Raw genomic sequence first — 19573 nt, 5'->3', positions numbered from 1 at the left:
CAGGATGGATGGGCAGCTCGCTACGGCTCGGTTATTGATTTCACTGCCCTGCTGGCCTTGCTTCCGCGTGCCACCACCCACAACTAATTATAACCAGTTCCTGCTCCCCATGAGAACGCAGGGGAACGGGGACGGATTGTTAGCGGAACAAACGGCCGCTCCTGTGTGCTTCCGCTCTGGTGTGCGTCCAGTATCTCCCTGCTTCACAGCTAACGCAGCCTTCTTGAGGGATACTCAGCTTTTTGGGGCGATGCTGGATTCAGTCGTTACATTTAGGCACATTCAGTGCATTTTTGAATTTGGACAGCCATAAAATCAGAACTATCTTATCTTGAACTCACATAAGTGCCATGAAATCCTTTAAATACAGCATAATATAATGAAATACAAGGCAGGAGACTCCGTATATAACTTCACGTGATTGTTTCATATGGCCTTCTTAATGAATAACACAACTCATTTGTCATGAAAAGGCTTTTCAACAATGGAATAGGAAATGATGAATATATAACTTTTCCCATTAGAAATGTCTGTTTTTATTCTTGACTAATTTAATACTTTAGGTTAGGGTCAGCTGACTTCCTGTACGGTTTAGGATGGCAGTAAAATCAATGCTGACTGTAGAAGAAGTTCGACCTCCACTGGGAGTAAACACGGTCCAATGTCTTGCTCAAGGGACAATGATATATGGACAAAGGTGGCATGGGGGCAATCAAACTACTAATATTATGAATCAGAAGATCAACAGAGTGACAGACTTTTAGTAATATTCAGGCAAAAAAGAGATGTGTGAAAAGACAATAGAGAAACTACTTGTTTTTTCAACCTGGCAGGTTCAGATATTCGGGAGTTAAGATGTATTTAGTTTCGGTTCACCTTGTCCTTATTACCACTCTATAAATACATGTTATTTTGTCTTTGGATGCTTGTTGTGTCTACTCTGCCAACCTCTGCCTGTACCTGTCTTGTTGTGTGTCAACATCAGCTAACGAGGTCAAACCTCTTGTCTAAGACAAAAAAAAAAAAAAAAAAAAAGCAATTGAAAATAGGAAAAAATAAATACACTGAATATAAAACTGAAATGTATGCTGGTGCTTGAGGTTGTAACCTGAGGAAAGCAGGAAAACAGCTTTCCTCTCTGGTGTTCCTACCTCCACCGTTTTTCTTTTCTTGCTCCTCCTCTTCTTGCTCCACCGCCTCCTCCTCCTCCTCCTCCTCCTGCTGCTGCTGCTGCTCCGCCTCCTCTCCTTCCTCCCCATTCTCCGTCTCCCCCTCCTCCTCTTCCTCCTCCTCCTCCTCTTCCTCCTCCTCTTCATCTCCGTCTTCTCTCATGGCCGGCGAGGTGAGGGTAACCTTCAAGGTGAGTTTGGGCTCTGTTGTAGTTTGTACCAAGATGGCCGCCTCGGGCAAGGAGCTGGTGACCTCGTACTTCTCCTCTGTCAGCTTCTGTAACGCGCCCGCAGACAGAAGTGGATATTTAGAGGCCGAGGTCGCAGCATAACTCAATACGGCTAAATATATGTGAGCCCTCCGCAGCTTTCGGATGCTGCAAACAACATCACCGAGCGAAAAATGCTGGTGAGAAATAAGTGTGAGAAAACTGATCAGCTGCACAGATCACATTTCCTCTGGTTTCTAAACAAAACTATTTCGGGTCTGAATCAGTATCGGCAAATGTGAGAAGAATAAGAGGTCGGAAACAAAAGTGGAAAAGCCGGCAGTTCAGTGATACTGCAGAAAATAGAGTCGAGATTAATCATCTAAACAGATAATGACCTTTCTATTATCAAATTATGAGGAGTGGCAAATGCAAATAGACATAAGGATCAAATATTATTAGTTCTGGAACAGACTGCTGCCATTCACTCTGATGATCACAAGCTCTTTGTACCTTCTGTACCAAGCGCAGATAGGAACACTGGCACAATTTTATTTATAAATCCATTCTTGGTCTGTTCTGTTCTTACCTTTGCAGGTATATTTTACTCAAAAACTAGCAATTATTGTCTGCACTCAAACGACAACCTTTACTTGACTGTCCCTAAGGTTCGCACTGAAAATGGAAAATAGGCTTTTATGTTCTCTGGAAATGCAGCCAGGAATAACCTGCAGACTGAACTGCAGCTATAAGAACAGATCCCCATACTGAATTTTAAAAACAAGGTGAATTCTATTGTAGCTGCTTTCGTTTCAAGCCAATTAATGATGCTTATTACTCTCTAAATCATTGTTGTATATTTCATAATGTATGTGTTTTTTTTTTATGCTTTAATGTTCGTTGTATGTAATTGTAAGATAGTGTTGCTACTGTTTTTCTATTTTTGAAAGGGTTTCCTTGAAGACGAGATCTCAATGGACTCAACTGGTTAAATAAATGTTAAATAAATAACAAAAAAATTACAAAATTGTGTCTCCCTCCAAATTTGCCTTGCACATCCATCTCTGGAATTATCTGTAGGTGCGCCGCACCTCGCTCAGCCTTCGCTGTGAGGAAATCAATTACCAGTGACCTCTGTGGTCAGGACTAATATGAATGCTAATGAAGTCATGTCGGTATTCACAGCGACCACAGTGCTCACACAATATGCCACATGTATTACGCACATGTAGAAAAGACACTGAAATGAGGGCGATCGCTCACGACGCCACATCCACAGGTTCACGTGAACACACAGGCTCGCTTCAATGTTCTCTCTGTCTTTCCTTTATTTAAATTATGTGGTATTCCCACAAATCTGAAGGCAGTGATGATGACAACCAGTTAAATCGAGGGCAACACGGATGAAGGATTTTACAGGCAGGTCAGCACCACCCTCTTTTTCCTCATTAAAAACGAATGGGAGGCTCTTTGATTCATCACTTTATTCAGTAAGATGATTTTATTAAGTAAACACAACATCTAGTGATTTTAGGAGCCAAACTCATAACATACAAGGTAAAAATCTGACTGAAAAATAGGGGTATTATCAACACCATTGGGATTTCACCGTTAAATAATTGATAAATTAGCATGCACTGCTATGATGCCACTATGGAAGAATAAGTCTTCAAATTAGAAAGTTTAAATTTATAGTAGTTTGCAGAGAAAATTTGCAAAGTTTGTAGTACTTACATTGCTTGGTTTCCTTGTCATTTATCTTTTGTGGCCGTTTTTGGAATTGATTGAAAAGGTTTTATATTAGCCCACAGAGCGGTATAAAGAGTGGTTCAGTGGTCAGGGTGTCAGACGGCGGTCCATAAGGTCACTGGTTCAAAGCGTGTTGTCAATACGAGATTCTGAGTTACATCCTTGAGTGAAACACTTGACTGGATTTGTTTCTGTGTGTTTCTGTTATTGTGTGTATTCTCTGACACTTTGAACAAAAGATACTGGGGAAAAAAAAGGCGCAGTTGTGAAGTTGAATTAGTTGATGTTTGATATGAAGAAAAAACTCCCCAGCAGCCTCTTCTGTCTCATTTATAGTAACTTCTTTAAAGACATAAAAAGGTCAAAATAACAAGTGAGGAATTCAGTGACACATTTTTTTTGTCGAATGTTTTATGACATTCTGTCAAAACATCAGAGTTAAAAGGAATTCTAAGGTTTTGTATCTATTATGTTTCAGTTCTCAAAAACCTTGTAGCTCATTGAATGAGTGTGATAAATGTATGCGAGAATTTCTGATGCCGTTTGATTTTATAGGAGGTTTCAGAGGACCCATCTACATCCCATTAAACTGTGATGAGACCATTTAAATCTTACTGGTTATTGGACTGCAACATGACAATTACCTGACAGACATTTTACTACACACACTTACAGATTCACACACACCTCAATATCAACCTTCAACTCTAACTTTTTGGTTTGGCCTTTGCCTGACAGTAAAATTAGCCTTTTATAATTCTAGTTTAATGTTCCTGTATGCAAAAAAAGAAGATTAAAGTACGCGCTGCTGCTGCATTTGAAGAGGAATGCATTGTGGCGCGTTGTCTGTCAGTGTGTTTTGTTTCTCGGGTCTGTATAAATGTCAGGAGTCTCACTTCTGCGCTGTGACTTGTTAATGAGGAAACGTGACACCGAGGAAATGATGCCAGTATTAATCACACATGACTCATACATACGAAAACACCTCCCTCCTCCCACTTGGCTGCTTCTTGCCGACTTGTGAAGGCACCCAGAAAACTTTCTATGACTCCAGAAACACGAGCCAGTCGGACACATATACAGGAAACACTGGAGTGTGTAAAGAAGTTAATTTTGGATGCAGAACGCTGCTGTGATGTCTGTGTCGTCATGTGAGGGGAAGAAGGAAGTGGAAGTATGCATAGACAACATGCTTGTGAGCAGGAGGAAAAGAAGCGTGTGCGGCGTTGCGTGCTCGTGTGTCTAACCTCGATCTGTGCGGGTAAATTATGACAGACAGTGTCCAGCAGTGTCTGTGTGGGTTTGTCTCTGCACATCAGCACCAGCTCCAGGTCCATGTCGCCTTTGATCAGGAGTCCTTTCGCAACGAGGCCGATCCTCATCACTCCGCACAGCACGCCGCCACTGCTGGGCTCCCTGGTTTTAAACAAAAAAAGCAATCCGGAGACTAAAATCCTCCTTGCTATCAATACACACACACACTGTAATTTCTAAAAAAAAAAAATAATGAAAGGAGAGATTTTTCCTCACAGGATCTATGCTTAGCTTTCAGGAAGAAAAGAGAGAAAAGAAATTACCCCGTTATGGATTTAAAAAGGAAACAATTTTGTCACATTATTTTAACTCCAACAGCGAAGTCAATTTTCCAATTATCCTACAATTTTGTGCCGTGGCTAAAAATAAAATGACACCCCAGGCAATAGGTCCAATCAAAAGCAGTTCGCAACCTCTCCTGCACAGCATAATACCCAAATTTCAAACAAACAATCTCTGGAAAGTACCTGTGCCATTAAGAGATTAAAATGCAGGGTTCCACTTAACACCGCAAAATAGGATCAGACAAGGCAATTTACAGCTTTAATGAAAAGTAGTGAACCCTTAATAAAAAAGATTCATGAAGATAGTCAACCATGGAGGCACATGCTCAGAGACCGTCAAGCCCAGGGTGCGTTTCCTCCTGAGCATCACATGCTTTTACCAAATCCTGGACAGAGTTTCTCACCTGCACGGCTTCTTTATGGGATAAAAAAATAAATAAATAACTCAGCAACACCATTAATCTTAATGAAAGAATGAATGGCTGGGCTTTTAAATTTGATTGACCTTTAAAGATAGGTGTGTATGTATGAGACTGACTTTTAATTCCTTTCATGTAAAGGTCTTGCTCAGAAAAATTGAGAGGCCATTAACATAAAATTATTTAAACCAGTATAAATACTACTTTTACAAAACTGACCCAACTGCTGAATATATAATTGTTCTAAAAAAGGCTCTGAAAGGCGAGGCACAGCAGGAAATAGAGCGAACTGCTATCCCACTGACAGTAGCCTGATTTAGAAAACATAAAAGGTATTGCATTTGTTTTCATTGAGAGGACTTAGCTTGTTATCATTCCAACATTCTGCTAGTGGAACGTTGCACCTCTCGCTCATGCCTTGCTCTGGGGGTGGTGGGCACATGCAACATATTTGAGCTGTGCACCACCAGAACATGCAGACTACAAGGTGTTTGACCTTTTGTTGATGTACGGCATGTTCTCTGACGCTGAAGAGCTTTTGGACTGATAATCTGGATATTCACGGCAGATCTGTCCACCTGAGGAGACCCTAATCCAGACAAGGCAACTGGAGCCCGTGGCTTAAATGAAGCTCCTGTCCACATACTGTGGCTGTTTTATGCACATGTGACTCAGGTATCAATTGAAATGACCTCAGATTAATAGATTCTTGAGTTTATTTCAAGGTGAAACATCAAATGCATGTATAGTAGGTTAAGATGAAATATATGCAATTGGTTCTTTTCACTGAATTAGCTATCACAATTTTCATAAATCCTTGAGGCAGAAGTGCTTCTTCACAAGTTGGTACTCAGTTTGAACATCTCTGCCTTTACAGGAGGAAGATGGTTGGCCTAGCTCAGGAAATCTCCCGCCCATATAAGGCCATACATCCTCATCAGATGTATTAAACATGGAGGAAAGAGTCGCAGCTCGACTTCACCTTGTGGAGAAAACTCATCTTAGTCGCTTTTATCTGTGATCAGCACAAGACAGTCATTCATTTGTCAAATCTGCAGTTATAAGACTATATTCATATTGAATATGCTTCCATTTCATGGTATGTATACGGATGAAAAAAAAAACTGGGTTCTTAATATGAAAAATATTTGGTAAAATGATAAGTAGGAGCTTTTTAAGTGTAAGTCTTGAAAATCTATTTTGTTCATGTCATTGCACACCTGTAAAAGCATTCTTAGTCTACAACATGAGATGAAAATGATTGCTGGCTGCCGACCTGTAGCCGTCACTGGACTCTTCAGTTTGGTCGGCGGGCTCCTCGCCGGGGTCGTCCTCCTCTGTGCTGTCTGCCGGTTGGCTGTTGAACTGGTTGTGGCCGTCGCCGCTACTCTGATCCAGCCAGTCGGAGACGTGCTTGAGGGCACACTCCACGGTGGACACCAGCGTCTGGACCGCTTCTAGCTCGTGGGAGGAAGGGTAGATGGTGGAGTGCTTCGCCATGACGTGGCGGTCGTCGTTGCTGAAGGAGCGGAAGGACCTCTGAAACAGAAGAGAGGGGGGCAGGAGTTCACGTCAGCATATATGGGTTCAAACTGTCAGGAATCAGGAAGACGTGTACGCCGTGCACGCATTTACACACACACACACACACACACACCTGGGAACGAGCACACCCCCTTTGTCTCTACAGCAAGGGCATTTCTGGAGAGGGGTTTTCAACAACAGATTGGGCTTTAATCCATCAAATCAAGGCTTTGGGCTCCCAGGTGGGGGCTGATTCTTTTATTCATAATGCATCCCAAATTAAAACACACACACACATACACACACACACGCACACACAAACTCTGCAGTGGCTTCATCAGGCGTGAGTGCAACTGATCTTTTGTGTGTTGTGTCATGTGTTGCCTTGCCCAGGGACAGCATGTATCTCTTTTACGAGGTAGTAATCAATTCTAGGCTCAATGACGGCTCCCGTTTCATGTCGCTGACCCTGACACACATGTGCATGCGTGCACATGGACACACGGCGATTGGAAATTCATCCAGCCACCGTCCTGACATCGTCTCCACCTGTCCTAATTCAATCAGACGTTGTGGCCTTGGGAATTCACGTCAGCTTTTCAGTCTTCCCGGTTTGCCCCCCCCTCCCCTCCCCCCTCCTCTCGGATGTACAAAGAAGGCTGCAGAAGGAGGACATCAGATGTGAGGCATCAAAGAGGGGGAGCAGAGAAGAGGGTAAACGATAGGGGGAATAAAAAAAAAGAAGAAGAAGGGCGAGAATGCATGATAGGAAAGACCGAGGGAGCAGAGACTCTTCAAAATGGAAAGAAAGGACAGAAGCTGTTGTGGGAGCTCAAACTGAATTCAAAGAGAAGAGTGAAGAGATGATGGAGAGGAGCAGGTGGAACTTTGGCTTTTGTGATTTGCATCCAGCAGTTAATACCACCCAGATGGGCCCCCGCGCTTATGTGGAATCATATGAGAACACTTTGTAAATTGTATGTCAGCTGTTAACATCCTTTCATGTGTCACTGCATTTCAGCGGCATTGGAATAGAAAAGATGCTCGTTTCAATTTCTGGACATTATTCAAACATCTGACAGTCGTATACCGGCAAATGTAATTTAACTCGGGATAATTAGATTTACAGTTTATTACAAACTAAATGTATGCAAACACCAGCGTAGCTGTAATATGTTTAATAAATTCTCTCAGACAGCTGCATGATTAATACCAGAATTACTCAGGCGACAGATAATTAATAATTGACATAGCATTTTAACCATATTCAAACGATTAATGGTCTGATAGGTTTGCGTCACCGTGCAATAAGATCTCAATATATAGATGATCTTAAAAAGATGTGACCAAATGTCTCTTTGCTTCTTCATTTCAGACATAAGTTCTAATATACGTGAAAGCACAGGATAAAAGCTGTGGTTGAATTTCTCCCTGGGTGTCTTGAAGGTTGGGGTTCGTATTTACACAGCGGAGGTTATCGCGGTCTGTTACGGAGCCCGAGGTGCACAACACGGTTCAACACGTGGAGCCCGCTCTCAACGAGCGGCAAAGTGTAGCTGCTTATCTCCGAGACGCACGCTTCCCTTTATCCACTACACACAACCACTCAAAGGGAGCCACACGCCGGGCATCTCACACACACCTGCAACGCACACACACACACACACACACACACACACACACACACACACACACACACACACACACACACACACACACACACACAGCTGAGGTGACCTTTTCTCAACACTATGGATAGTGTAGTTTGAGAGGTACAATCAATCTACTTGAAATCCGGGGACCACCTGCGCCGACACACACACACCCACACACACAGCTGTATTATTTTCTAAGAAAAATTTTTAAGACCGACTTACGAGCAGCAGATCCATATCTCTTACCACAATATTTCACCACGTCTTTATGATTTAGTTGGGCTTTTTGTATCAAGGAGGGAGGGCAAATCCCCACGAAATGAGAAACACAAGCACACGCACGTGCACGGCCCTCGTGGCAGTCCTAAATGAACTGGTGACATTCTCCTCCAGGGGTAAACTCATTAACAGAGAAGAGAACAAGCTCTGCACAATGACTGCAGCCACCCCGCCCGTGCAGCTCAGTATGTGGAGCGTCGCACAAACATTTGGCAGGGTCACTCCACTCCCACTGAGACTTGACTGTAAATCTCCAACACTTTGGCAAGGCAAGCCCCACTGACATGGAGGGAATTCAGATACCTTAAATAACTACCCTCGTATTAACCCTCCTATGACTACACTCAATACATTTTTTTTCTTTTTAATATTATGATGATAGATTTTACATTTAGTGGGTGATAACTGAGTGCAATGACTGTATTCCTTTGCCTAATATTGCTTTAATTTTAGATATTTGGGAGTTTTTCAATGTTGATGTTTATTTTTGCCTGTGTTGGGAAGCTCATGTTACCAATGTGGGACACGCTGGTGAGTTGCTTCTGATTGGACCACACTGCAGACGTCCACAGGGATGCCGCAATGAATGACATATATGGGTACCAAGCTCTATTTCTCTGCTTTCTTATTGTTTTTTTTTTTTTTTTTTTTTTTACCTTTCTAGAAATCGTAAAACGACATAGGAGTTGTGGTTAGTCTAACCAGCATGTCAGAATACACTGTAAGCGATTGATATTTTCACTTTTGAGCACGTTGGTGCATTAAAACAAATGAATGTTTATTCAATTTGGTCTATTCCTCAATATTTAACACATTTCACTGAATTTTCTGTAGGAGTTGGCAGTTTTTAACACAAACACCCTTTTTTTTAATGCCTTTTAACAGATTAAATTCATTGTATACAAGACAAATGTCAGCCCAGATGGCATTACATCCTGGATAGCTGCTCTCATCCACCAACATAAATAACTAAAATGACCATGCCAAACAGTCCAATAACGCGCTGAACAATGTGTGATTGGAACTGTTTTACTGTCTGTGCAGCACTCTGTGGTGAAACACAAGCAGAAATCCTCTTTTTAGTATTGTTTGTGAGTTCTAATCTACACAGATTTTTTTCCCCACTGCAGAAAACCTTTGATGCAATTTTTTTTTTAAATAAATTTCTTCTCCTTGCTTCCATGACTCACTGGGAACAGAAAATTAATTTGTCAATTTTATGAAAAATTGTTGATATATAAAAAAAAAAGCAATTTTGTAAACTCCCTTGATTACAATAATTACAAAAAAACCTTCAAGATCCCGAGGGAACTGTCAAAAGCCAAATGGTGGAATAAATTAAAATAACAGCTTTTAGAAAATCTCACAATGAAACGAAATGTTTGAATGTAGTTTAGGTGAAAATTATGGATGCTTGTGTTCTTTCAGTCCAGTGTCTGTGTATGTGTGTGTATTTAGTGTGCGTGTGTGTTTTCACAGATCAGTGTTTAACAGACCAACAGTCACAGACTTTATGAGCTGTTTCTAATGGGAGCTTCTGCTGCCATAAACCACACTACAAGCAGAGTGCTGATGCATCCCCGTATGCGAGCCGGTTCTACTCGACCATGGGGGAGTTGTTGCCCAGCTGCTCGGATCGCCATGTAAATCAGAGCAGTTAAGGAGGGCCCACTGACAAGAATCGACCCCTCAGGCCAGAGTGCGCCGCGATAATGTTGCAGACATTTAGACAAATGACAGGATAAGTCCGCGTCCGTGGCGGAGACAGGAATCGGTGCAGAATTTCACCACTGCTCTCTGGCTTCATCTGAAAATGTGACTTTCGGACCTTGTTAGAGTCTGTCGGAGATGACTGGTATATCCTTGACCGTCACATAATTGGGAGGTCAATTGTTTGACACGTTCCTTTGTCCTGTGTGAATGTCTGAGTGTATGAGTGAGACCAGACTAAATCAGACATGATGATTAAATCCCACGGATCGCCATGCAGATGCCTGGATCGACCTCCAGTGTCAAAGCGGTTTTGTGTCCAATTTCTGCACATTGTGTCTCAGATGCTGGGTATTATTTGACTCACTCAACATAACACTGGAAAATTGTGCCTGAAAGGTGTTTGTACAGCAAGTAAAATGTTTTTAAAGGACCAGGCTGTAAACATGAAAACAAGACTTTCAACTGCTTATTTATTTAAAAAAAATGACATCTTTATTGTTAAATTTATAGAATATTTTATTAGTATTAGTAATTGATATGGTGTTAATTGGTTTGAATTTAAAATGAAAATGAATATTCTCTTCCTTAAATATAAATTCTTAGTGAGTAGAGACTTTACAAGCCGAGTTTGGCACATTAAGCCAATAACACTAAAAAGATGCCCTCCAACGTTCCAAAATCCTAAAAAAATAAGATGAAAAACTAAAACTATGAGGGCAGTGCAATATTTTACCTGACACTGTTTTCACAAACCACTGAAAAAAAAAAATCTCATATCTACACACTCAAACTGTTGAATCCCGACGGTCTGAATGCCACCAGAAGACACCATGCTCTCTGCCTTTACCTTCATAAGCCACTGTTGCATGGTGCTTTTAGACCACACACTAACCAATTACACTCCATTTCACGCTCCGGTGAAGCCAACCAGCTGGCAGGCCCGCGTTACATAACCACTTACACGGCATTACAACTTCCTGATATGTGCTAATATGTACAAAACACGGATGCAAGAAAACCAAGAACACAACAAGGCGAAAATCCAACAGCAAACTTGCTGGAGCTGACGCCACACTTGGAAAGCGTGGCTGAAATAATCATTTAAAACTTTTGTTTTGTTTACAAACACTCACAACACGTGCATTACTTTCACCGCCTTCATCCACTCCCCAACCCCTCTGCTTGCTCTCTTTAAAACGGCCGGGCGAGGAGTGGGGACTTCACTTAAGACGCATCAGAATCTGATGAATTTCCTCCGCGTTGCTGCCTGTCTCCAGCTCCTCTCGTCTCATCCTGTCTCTCTGCGGCCATCTGCTATAAATTACACGACCCATTGCCAAGGACAAGACTTGCTGGAGCAATATCAGTTGTGATTGGAGGGATATTCTACACCCGCGGCGTTGCCAGCCATGCATCTATTGCCTATTATTTTTAGAGTACCATTTAAGAGCATTGTACTGGATGTGTGTTCGTGTGTGTGTGTGCTTAGGCTGCAGGCCTTACGAGGTGTTTGTGTGCATCTACTTTTAATAAGTCATGTGCCTCGAGTGCTGGCTGAGTGCTGAGATGACAGCACACAATGTAAGATATTGTGAAGCGAATATGAGATGAAGAAAAAAAAAAGATGTTCAGAAAGCTTCTGAAGGGAAGCAAACAAAGGAAGCAAAGGTTAGAAATCTGCAGAAAGAAAAGGGAGAAGGGAAAATGGATTCTAATATTTTGAGTCAGCCGCAGCAGAAACAAAGGTTTGTTTGTCCCAAAAGCCGACAACAGAGGCCAAAACACTCCCATGGTAAAACTCCTGCAAACCCCCCCCCCCCCCCCCCCCCCCCCCCAAAAAAAAAAAATAAAACAAATCACAAAGTATAAACAAGCGAAACAATTTCAGACACGGTGCTGGAAAAAATGTCAAACCTCTTAAAAACAACATGAAGGAATTTAAGGAGAGGAGAAAATTCAAGAACTTCAAAAAGCCGTCACAAAATAGGCTAGGAGTGATGGGACAAGAAGCAAAGACAAAAAAAAAAAAAAAAAAAAACACACAGTGCCTTCTCTGCAACATCCAGCAGCCTAGGGGAGATTGCATTAAAAATTCATCCTGTGATTTATCTGCACTCTGCTTGGCAGGCTGGCCCACCACACTCCGCTATCCCATTTTATTGTTCTCTCTCTCTCGCTCTCTCACACACACACACACACACACTGCATGACAGCAGAGCACACATACATCCAAAAACATAAACGACATCGGACTCATGGCTGCAGCAAAATACTAAATTGCTGTCCGTATCAAACCTCTCAACTGTCCTGATAAACACAGGATGAAATGGGATAGGGACAAACAGACGAAACCGTGCGCAGGGAAATATATAGAGCGTGTCATCAATATTCCCGGACTGTCTTGTTTCTGCAGAGATGACATTCATCGACAGTCTGCTGGAATCCGTCATGCTTTTAAACCAGCCTCTCCAAACTACACTACCCAGCCTACTTAGTACTTGAGAACTGGGTTTGGTTTTGTGTGTGTGTGTGTGTGTGTGTGTGTGTGTGTGTGTGTGTCCCGGTTTCAAAGGTTCATAGCCAGCCTATAAAAATGATGACCTTGTTGCAAAAAGCAGATGAGCTGACATTGCTCTGTTTTGAAACATGACTATAAAGCGGTGAGCAGTAGCAAGTCGACAAGAGGAAAACTAAACCATGAAAACAGCCGGTGTGTGTGAGGAGGAGTTACAAAATCTGAAAAAGAATAGAGCAGAAGCAACTGTAAAACGAACGTAAAAAGCAAAAACAACAAGACTGTATAAAGTGCAATGAGAGTCATCAGAGGATATTTTTGTGATTGGAAGGCATATTAGTGCTGCAATGATAAGACGGTGCAATGATTATGATAAGATTGACTGCACTTATTTAGATTTTTATGGCTGTAAAATTGTCAAAAAATGAGCAATGACTTGAGTTTTTATCGTTCCGTTTCTAAAATAACTTCAAATGTAGATCTCTGGCAGCATTCTGACCGTACTGAGAAGCTCGTGTTGTAAAAGTATGATTTGACTGTTGTACTGCAGAAGTTCGTTGACCCAGGGGGATAAAACTCAAAGTTATGGTAAAGTCGTGCGATCATATAACCAGGTTACTTAGATGCTGCTACTTAGGTTTTTCAATCAGGAGACACCAAAGTCAAGATGACTCAAGGCATGCTCAGTGTTAAGTAGTGTTCATTTCCTTTCACAATTCAAATAGATGCACGTTAGAGGAACTTTGATTGACCCTGCTTTTTGCCCTTACACCAAGCAGTTACACAATTTTACATTTTGTAGAGAGGATTTTTATGGAGAGGACGTTTATGTGTTCTGTAGGTGTCAAAAAATGGATAAAGGCATACAAAGAAAAATGTGTTGCGTGTGCAGAAATGAGGAAAGAAGTGAATGGGTAAAAACGGCGGTTCGCTCAGTGACAGTGCTGCCAAGGTCAGATCCTGCTGCATCACCATAACTCAGGATTAATCACAGCTTCGCGTTTGTGACACAGGCGTGCACTGCTCTTATTACCCCTGGTTATTTATGAGCTCACCCATATGCCCTCTTCTGCAAAGCCAAAGCTCAGCACATTCGGTAACATCTTGTTTTCCGTCCGTCTGTCTGTCACTCCCTCTCTCCCCCTCCCCCATTTCACTTCTTCTTTCCTATCTTCATTCTTTCACTCTCCTCTGCAAAGCACTCTTCCTCCTCTTTCTTCCCTTTTTATGCCCATTTTTCCTCCTTCCTCCTCTTGTTCTGGTTTTTAATAATTCATCTGGAGCTCCGCTCCCCTCCTCGGGGGAACAGCTCCCACTGTCACAGGCCAAGACCATTAATCAATCCCTCGTCTCGCTCCCGCTCTACCTCCACCTCTCTTCGCTCTTCACCTCCACTCACTACCCCGTTCCTCGACTCGACACATCTCTCTCCCTCTCCCTCTTTTTCTTTTTTTTTGCTTTAGACACCATTCCTGCTTTTCATCTCTCATGTTTCTGTCCATCATTTATGTTTTTATGGGCTGATCTGCCCCACTTGTCATGCTCTCCTTCCACTTCTGTCTTTGATCTTTGGGGCTCCTCCTCAAAAACAGCGGATCTTTTCATTGCATCCTCTTCCAATAATAAAGAACAAACTTCTGCACAACAGTGCAGTGATTCACGGTAGATTTTTCCTTTATAGCTCAAGTCAAATGACTATAGGTGACATGTGCATCGCATAATGACAGGCTGTGGAATTCACCAAGTCTCAGAAACATCTGAACTAACAGTGATTAAATCATTTCATTCATACTAATCACTACCGTTTTCTTTAAATTGGCTTCCCATTTCTTTTCATTGTTTGGTTTTCTCGATTCCCTCATCACTTCTATTCTTTTCTCTCCCCAAACACAATCTATTTGCTCTTATCTCCTGCTCTAAAATGCAAAAGCCATAAAACACAGTCTGCACGAGCTCCTATCAAGCATCTATCTCTTTGTTGTCAAGTCCACGGCAAATTATCAGATTGAACTCTCACACCCGCTCAGTCTGCCAGCTGTTTCCTTGCTCCGCTGTAGCAAAAATCCACAGACACCCAGTACTGACAAAACACAGAGAGCGTCTCACCATGCCTGCAGGAGGAGTGGTCACTCGTTTCCTTCCTGCTGACGCCCACTTCTGGAGTCGCCGGGCGCGCTGCGGTGGGGTGCAGAAGCAAGGTTACCGGTCAGGATGTGGAGTTCAGGTTGTTTCCGCTCCTCATGTGCTCTTCTGTCACTCTGGCCACCGCTTTACAAGAGGTTGTATTTCTAGGAGACAGGGAAATTGAGCGTTTGATCAATATCTCTACTGGAGGACATGTCAAGGGAAAATTGTAAGTTGTTTTTTTTTTCTTCCCCCAAGCCAAATGAAAGACACAAAGAGATGATCTGCTACAGAAGCATTATTTGATGGTCAAAGACAATGGTTTTTCCTCAGTTAGCTACGATCACTGCATTGACGTAACCAAGAATAGGCAGTAATGTAACAAAAAAGGACTAAAGAAGGTTGCATTAATCATAATGAAATGAAGAGAAGTTAAAATAAACTTCTTAAAACAGGCACACACAATAAATAGAATGCAAATATGAAAAAAAAGGCATGTATTTATTGCACATATGGACACATTTTTCTCACCCAGCCGTGGGTTTTTGTTATGAGATATTTTATAGTGTTAGGTAATCAGCCAGATTACAGACCTTCACACAAACAACTTGTTTAACACTGGAAAAATACTGATTAAAACAAAAACAAATGAGAAAAGGAAAGAGCAAGGTGAGAGTTGCTGTTCAACGCACTCCCTCTCAATTACAATACTTGATTATTTGTACTGAAGCAAAGGAGCGCGTGTTACATTTATCTCTCCTCCATGGTGATTAAAGCTGCTTCACTAGCGCGGAGTCAAACAAATATTGTATAATCTGAATAAGCTGTCACCACTTAAATGATGATAAAGTCATGGTACATGCGTATTCTCAATACATTTTGGTTCAATTCCTGATTTTTTTTTAAAACAGAACATATTATTGTTACTATTATTTTCATGTTACCTGCATTACATCTATTCATCAGTTATCCATTTCTCGTCATTGTGGCAAAACGCCCTTCAGTTTTAATCACAAAACACACCAGGAATACATTTGACCTTCCTCAGCCTCACACACTCAACATGCATCAGTTCGACCACGCATCTCTCATTCACATCCTCCAACACTCACTCGCTCATTTTCACCCTCACGTTTCACTGGGCAGTGCGTCGGACCCGTCCTGGACGTAAAACATCTGACAGACTGCCTGATCAGCCCATGTTGAGATGGACATGTGGACACAAACACACACGTACGCACACAAGGACACACACAGAGACCTTCATTCATTTTTCATGAGCTGGCAGATGTGTGAGGGAGGGGGATGTCGTACAAACACGTGCTTGTGTTCATACACTGGGTTACACACTTAAGCCGAGCACGCCCTCCTCGATTCACACAGAGCCGCTCGCACGCCAGCTAATGGATGTGTAAACTGTCCTTTATTCTCTTTTTCTGTCACTGGAGTCAGAGTATAATATATAATACATGTAATTAGTTTGGAGGATAATGTGGGCACGTTGAGCCTCGGAGTGAATAATATCTCGAGAAGGCATACTGACATTTCCAACCGCTTTGATGGAAGCGGTAGTGATGAAATTGTGTGAAAAATTACTGTGGGAATTCTGCTTTGCTCTGAAGGATTGAGTTTTACTGTGCAGACAGTAAAAAGAAAGAAAAAAAAAAAAACAGCTGAAGAAAACAGACCAAGGAAACTCGGAGCTGGACCTCAGATTAGCGCTCAGTGTTTGGACAGAGACTATTGTGTTGCAGAGAGCCCCTTCCAAAAAATGTGTGACAGTAATAGCTCTTCCAACCTTATCTTTTCCTGGCTTTTTATTTCTTTCCCTGAACAAAAAAAAAAAAAAAAAAAAAAACTAAGCTGGCAGTAAGAAACCAGTAAAAATAAGACGCAGGGCCGGTGAATACACAAACCTAAACTAATAAATCGTTCAATGAAGGCTACACTATTTACCTTTATGCTATTTTCATCCATGCTATAATAAATTCATGGATTTCTAAAAATGTAAATCTTCTGGGTCTGAAGAGTAAACTAAACATGCGGTGTTGCTATTAAAAAAAATAAAAATAAACAGCACGGGGCAAGTCGAGGTGAACAGAGACACAACGTTCTTATTCACAACAGAAAATGTCAACAGCACCGTCTCCGCTGACAGTACACAGGCCGCATCTGGATACAGCTGAACCAGAGCAAAGACATTTTCAGAGCCGCGCTTGTCTGAATGCCACCACAACAGCTCGTTTCTGAACGGCTGGACAGATTTTGGACGTTCAAGGAGTTCTGGTGACGTTCAGGAGAGTCGGAGTCATTCATGGAAATTGCAGAAGGATGTTGATTCATAAGGTTTCTGTGATTAATGTGACAGAAATTTTAAAATGTCAAAGATGTCAAAGTTAACAGTATAGAGCCTCATCATCACTGATCTGTGACACTCACAGTCTCTGAGAATGAGCAGCCACTGCATAAACAAAATGAGAGTTACTTCCAAGGGGGCAGAACTAAAGCAAAGGAGCACACATGTCCATTCAAGTACAGCACAAACACCAAAAACTGTGCCTGATTTACTGAAACTCCCCAAAAATTACATGCTTAAGGAAACAGATTACACTTTTCCTCTGCACACAGCGGCACACACCGCATGGCAGCAGGAGACTCTGAAGGGAGATTCTGCATGTTAATGCTGGTGTCTGGGCGGTGATAGATCGGACGAAGAGCTGAAGTGACCGCAAACACAAATGAGATTTGATACAGAGGAAATGAACAGGCATAATGGAGAATTACAGCAAAGAAATCAGAAACGCAACACGGGAGATAATCAGTCAGAAAGTCAATACTGTGTTGGAAACAAGAGCAAAGAAAAAAAGATGGTGGCAAAAGAAGAACGAAAGCAAAATGATTTTGTAATAAAACCTTTGAAAATGAAACAGATAGCAGGGTAAAGCTCAGGAAATAATGTAGTCCAATTGGTTTCATGCATTGTAAATCCAGATAGGTGTTTTTCCTTTTTTTTTTTTTGTTAATGGAATGAGGTCCTCGGTATTTTGGTCTGGTAGAAATGCCCATCTGTTGAGGCAAAGGAGATTAATGGACAGTCTGTGTTATTTTGCACTGTCAGAGCATCCGTGCATCTTATGAGTACATCAGCCTCCACAGGTTTTCATGCAAACCTTCATCATTTCCGCTGTTTGTTCCCGATACCAAACACAGCATATCCTCAAAACAACATGTATTTCTGACAAGTCTCCAGTAGTTTTGTACTCAATCAGCCGAAAGGGTCTTGAATGTGCAGAGTATCCCATCACCCCGATACTGCATCCTTCTTGCAAGAGGCTGTCAGGGGTGTAGAGATAAACAGACATGCGGCTGCAGGTCTCTCTTGGAGTAGACCTGCTGGGGGATTAAATTGCAGCGACGCTTCAGCCTCCCTGAGATCTCAGTGGGGTTTGAGGGAGACGGGAACGAGTGAGGAAGACCAGATAGGGAGACAAGAAGTGAATAGTTAGAGAAGACACAGGGAAAATAAAGAGAATTGGAAAATTACCATGAACGGGAGCGCTCTGAACGGAGAGGAAGGGCGACAGAGGTAATGTGCTAAACTATAAGACAAGTACAAAGTGGTGCAAGGGGACAGAGGGGAATCGGATAAACAACACCACCAGATATTGAGCTGGCCCCTCGGGCAAGCAACCTCCACCAGAAGCTGCTCCTCATTTTCTCTCCAGCGCTCCCGTCTCTGAGCCGCCGGCTGCCTTCGCTGCCACACTGACAATTACCTCCTCAACACACCTGGCAACGACAGCCTCTGTTTGTGCACTCGTGCTCTGCCAGTTACCTTCCAGCCAACGCTCTCTGCTGCAGGGGGACCGAGCGCTCGTCCAACACGGCTCGGCCACTCAGGACTAGATGCACATGATTATAGAGCACACGCATAAACACAGACACAGATACAAACACCCTGCCAAGGAGCACAATACCAATATGCCTGCCCCCATTCGATTCTCATTATCGGAACAATTCAATGGTAAACAACAATAACGCTCCCTCCCTTTGTTTCTCGCTCATGGCACTTCCTCCTCTCATGTTTCTGTAATTAATATCCAGTGGCCAAGATTGAAAAATAAAGCTTACTATGGGGGTTTTAAAATATCAGGAATCTAAATTTAATCTGTCTGTTATTGGAGATAAGTCTTGGACGAACCTTACAGGCTGCAGCCTCTCTTCTTTCTCCCACTGGGACGGAGGTGTCTTAGCAGAGCAGGTTCTCACATGCACAGCTGTGTTTTGTCTTCACCAACCGTGTCCGCCTGTTGGTTCAAACACTCTCCTGCGGTTCCGACTCCCTCAGAATCGCAGTGACCAATTATTTCATTTCAACACGCGTCCTCCCTCCGTCCCGTCTTTTACGCCTTCCGCCAGCATCCATTCGTCATTTTCTCTTCCTCCGTCCTAATTCACACCATGCTGGTGGGTCATTAATGTGTGATTGTGTGTTATCCTCCCGAGGGAGGGGAGGAGAAAAGGGGGGAAAACTGGCAGAAAACCCTTCCTCATTAGTGCTGGTGGTGGCTCATACATATTAGCATGTAGACGCATATTCAGAGATTTGCACATGAAAC

The 19573-nt window shown here is 42.4% G+C and overlaps 1 protein-coding gene across 3 annotated transcripts in view; it reads right to left on the bottom strand.

Annotated features, from left to right (window-relative positions):
• The window catches only part of strbp (spermatid perinuclear RNA binding protein), an 87762-nt gene that overhangs the window by 22248 nt on the left and 45941 nt on the right, over nucleotides 1–19573 (bottom strand). For all 3 annotated transcript variants that reach the window (XM_030084406.1, XM_030084404.1, XM_030084407.1), the window contains 4 exons: nucleotides 14937–15118; nucleotides 6421–6683; nucleotides 4375–4543; nucleotides 1152–1446 (listed from right to left, as the gene is read on the bottom strand). In XM_030084406.1, the coding sequence (XP_029940266.1) occupies nucleotides 1152–1446; nucleotides 4375–4543; nucleotides 6421–6683; nucleotides 14937–14939 (730 nt within the window). In that variant the 5' untranslated portion in view covers nucleotides 14940–15118. The remainder of the gene's footprint in view (nucleotides 1–1151; nucleotides 1447–4374; nucleotides 4544–6420; nucleotides 6684–14936; nucleotides 15119–19573) is intronic.

Source organism: Salarias fasciatus (genome assembly GCF_902148845.1).
Source record: "Salarias fasciatus chromosome 7 unlocalized genomic scaffold, fSalaFa1.1 super_scaffold_4, whole genome shotgun sequence".
Taxonomy (NCBI): Eukaryota; Metazoa; Chordata; class Actinopteri; order Blenniiformes; family Blenniidae; genus Salarias; species Salarias fasciatus.
The sequence above is the reverse complement of the archived record's forward strand: the minus strand, read 5'-3'. Positions and strand labels throughout refer to the sequence as shown.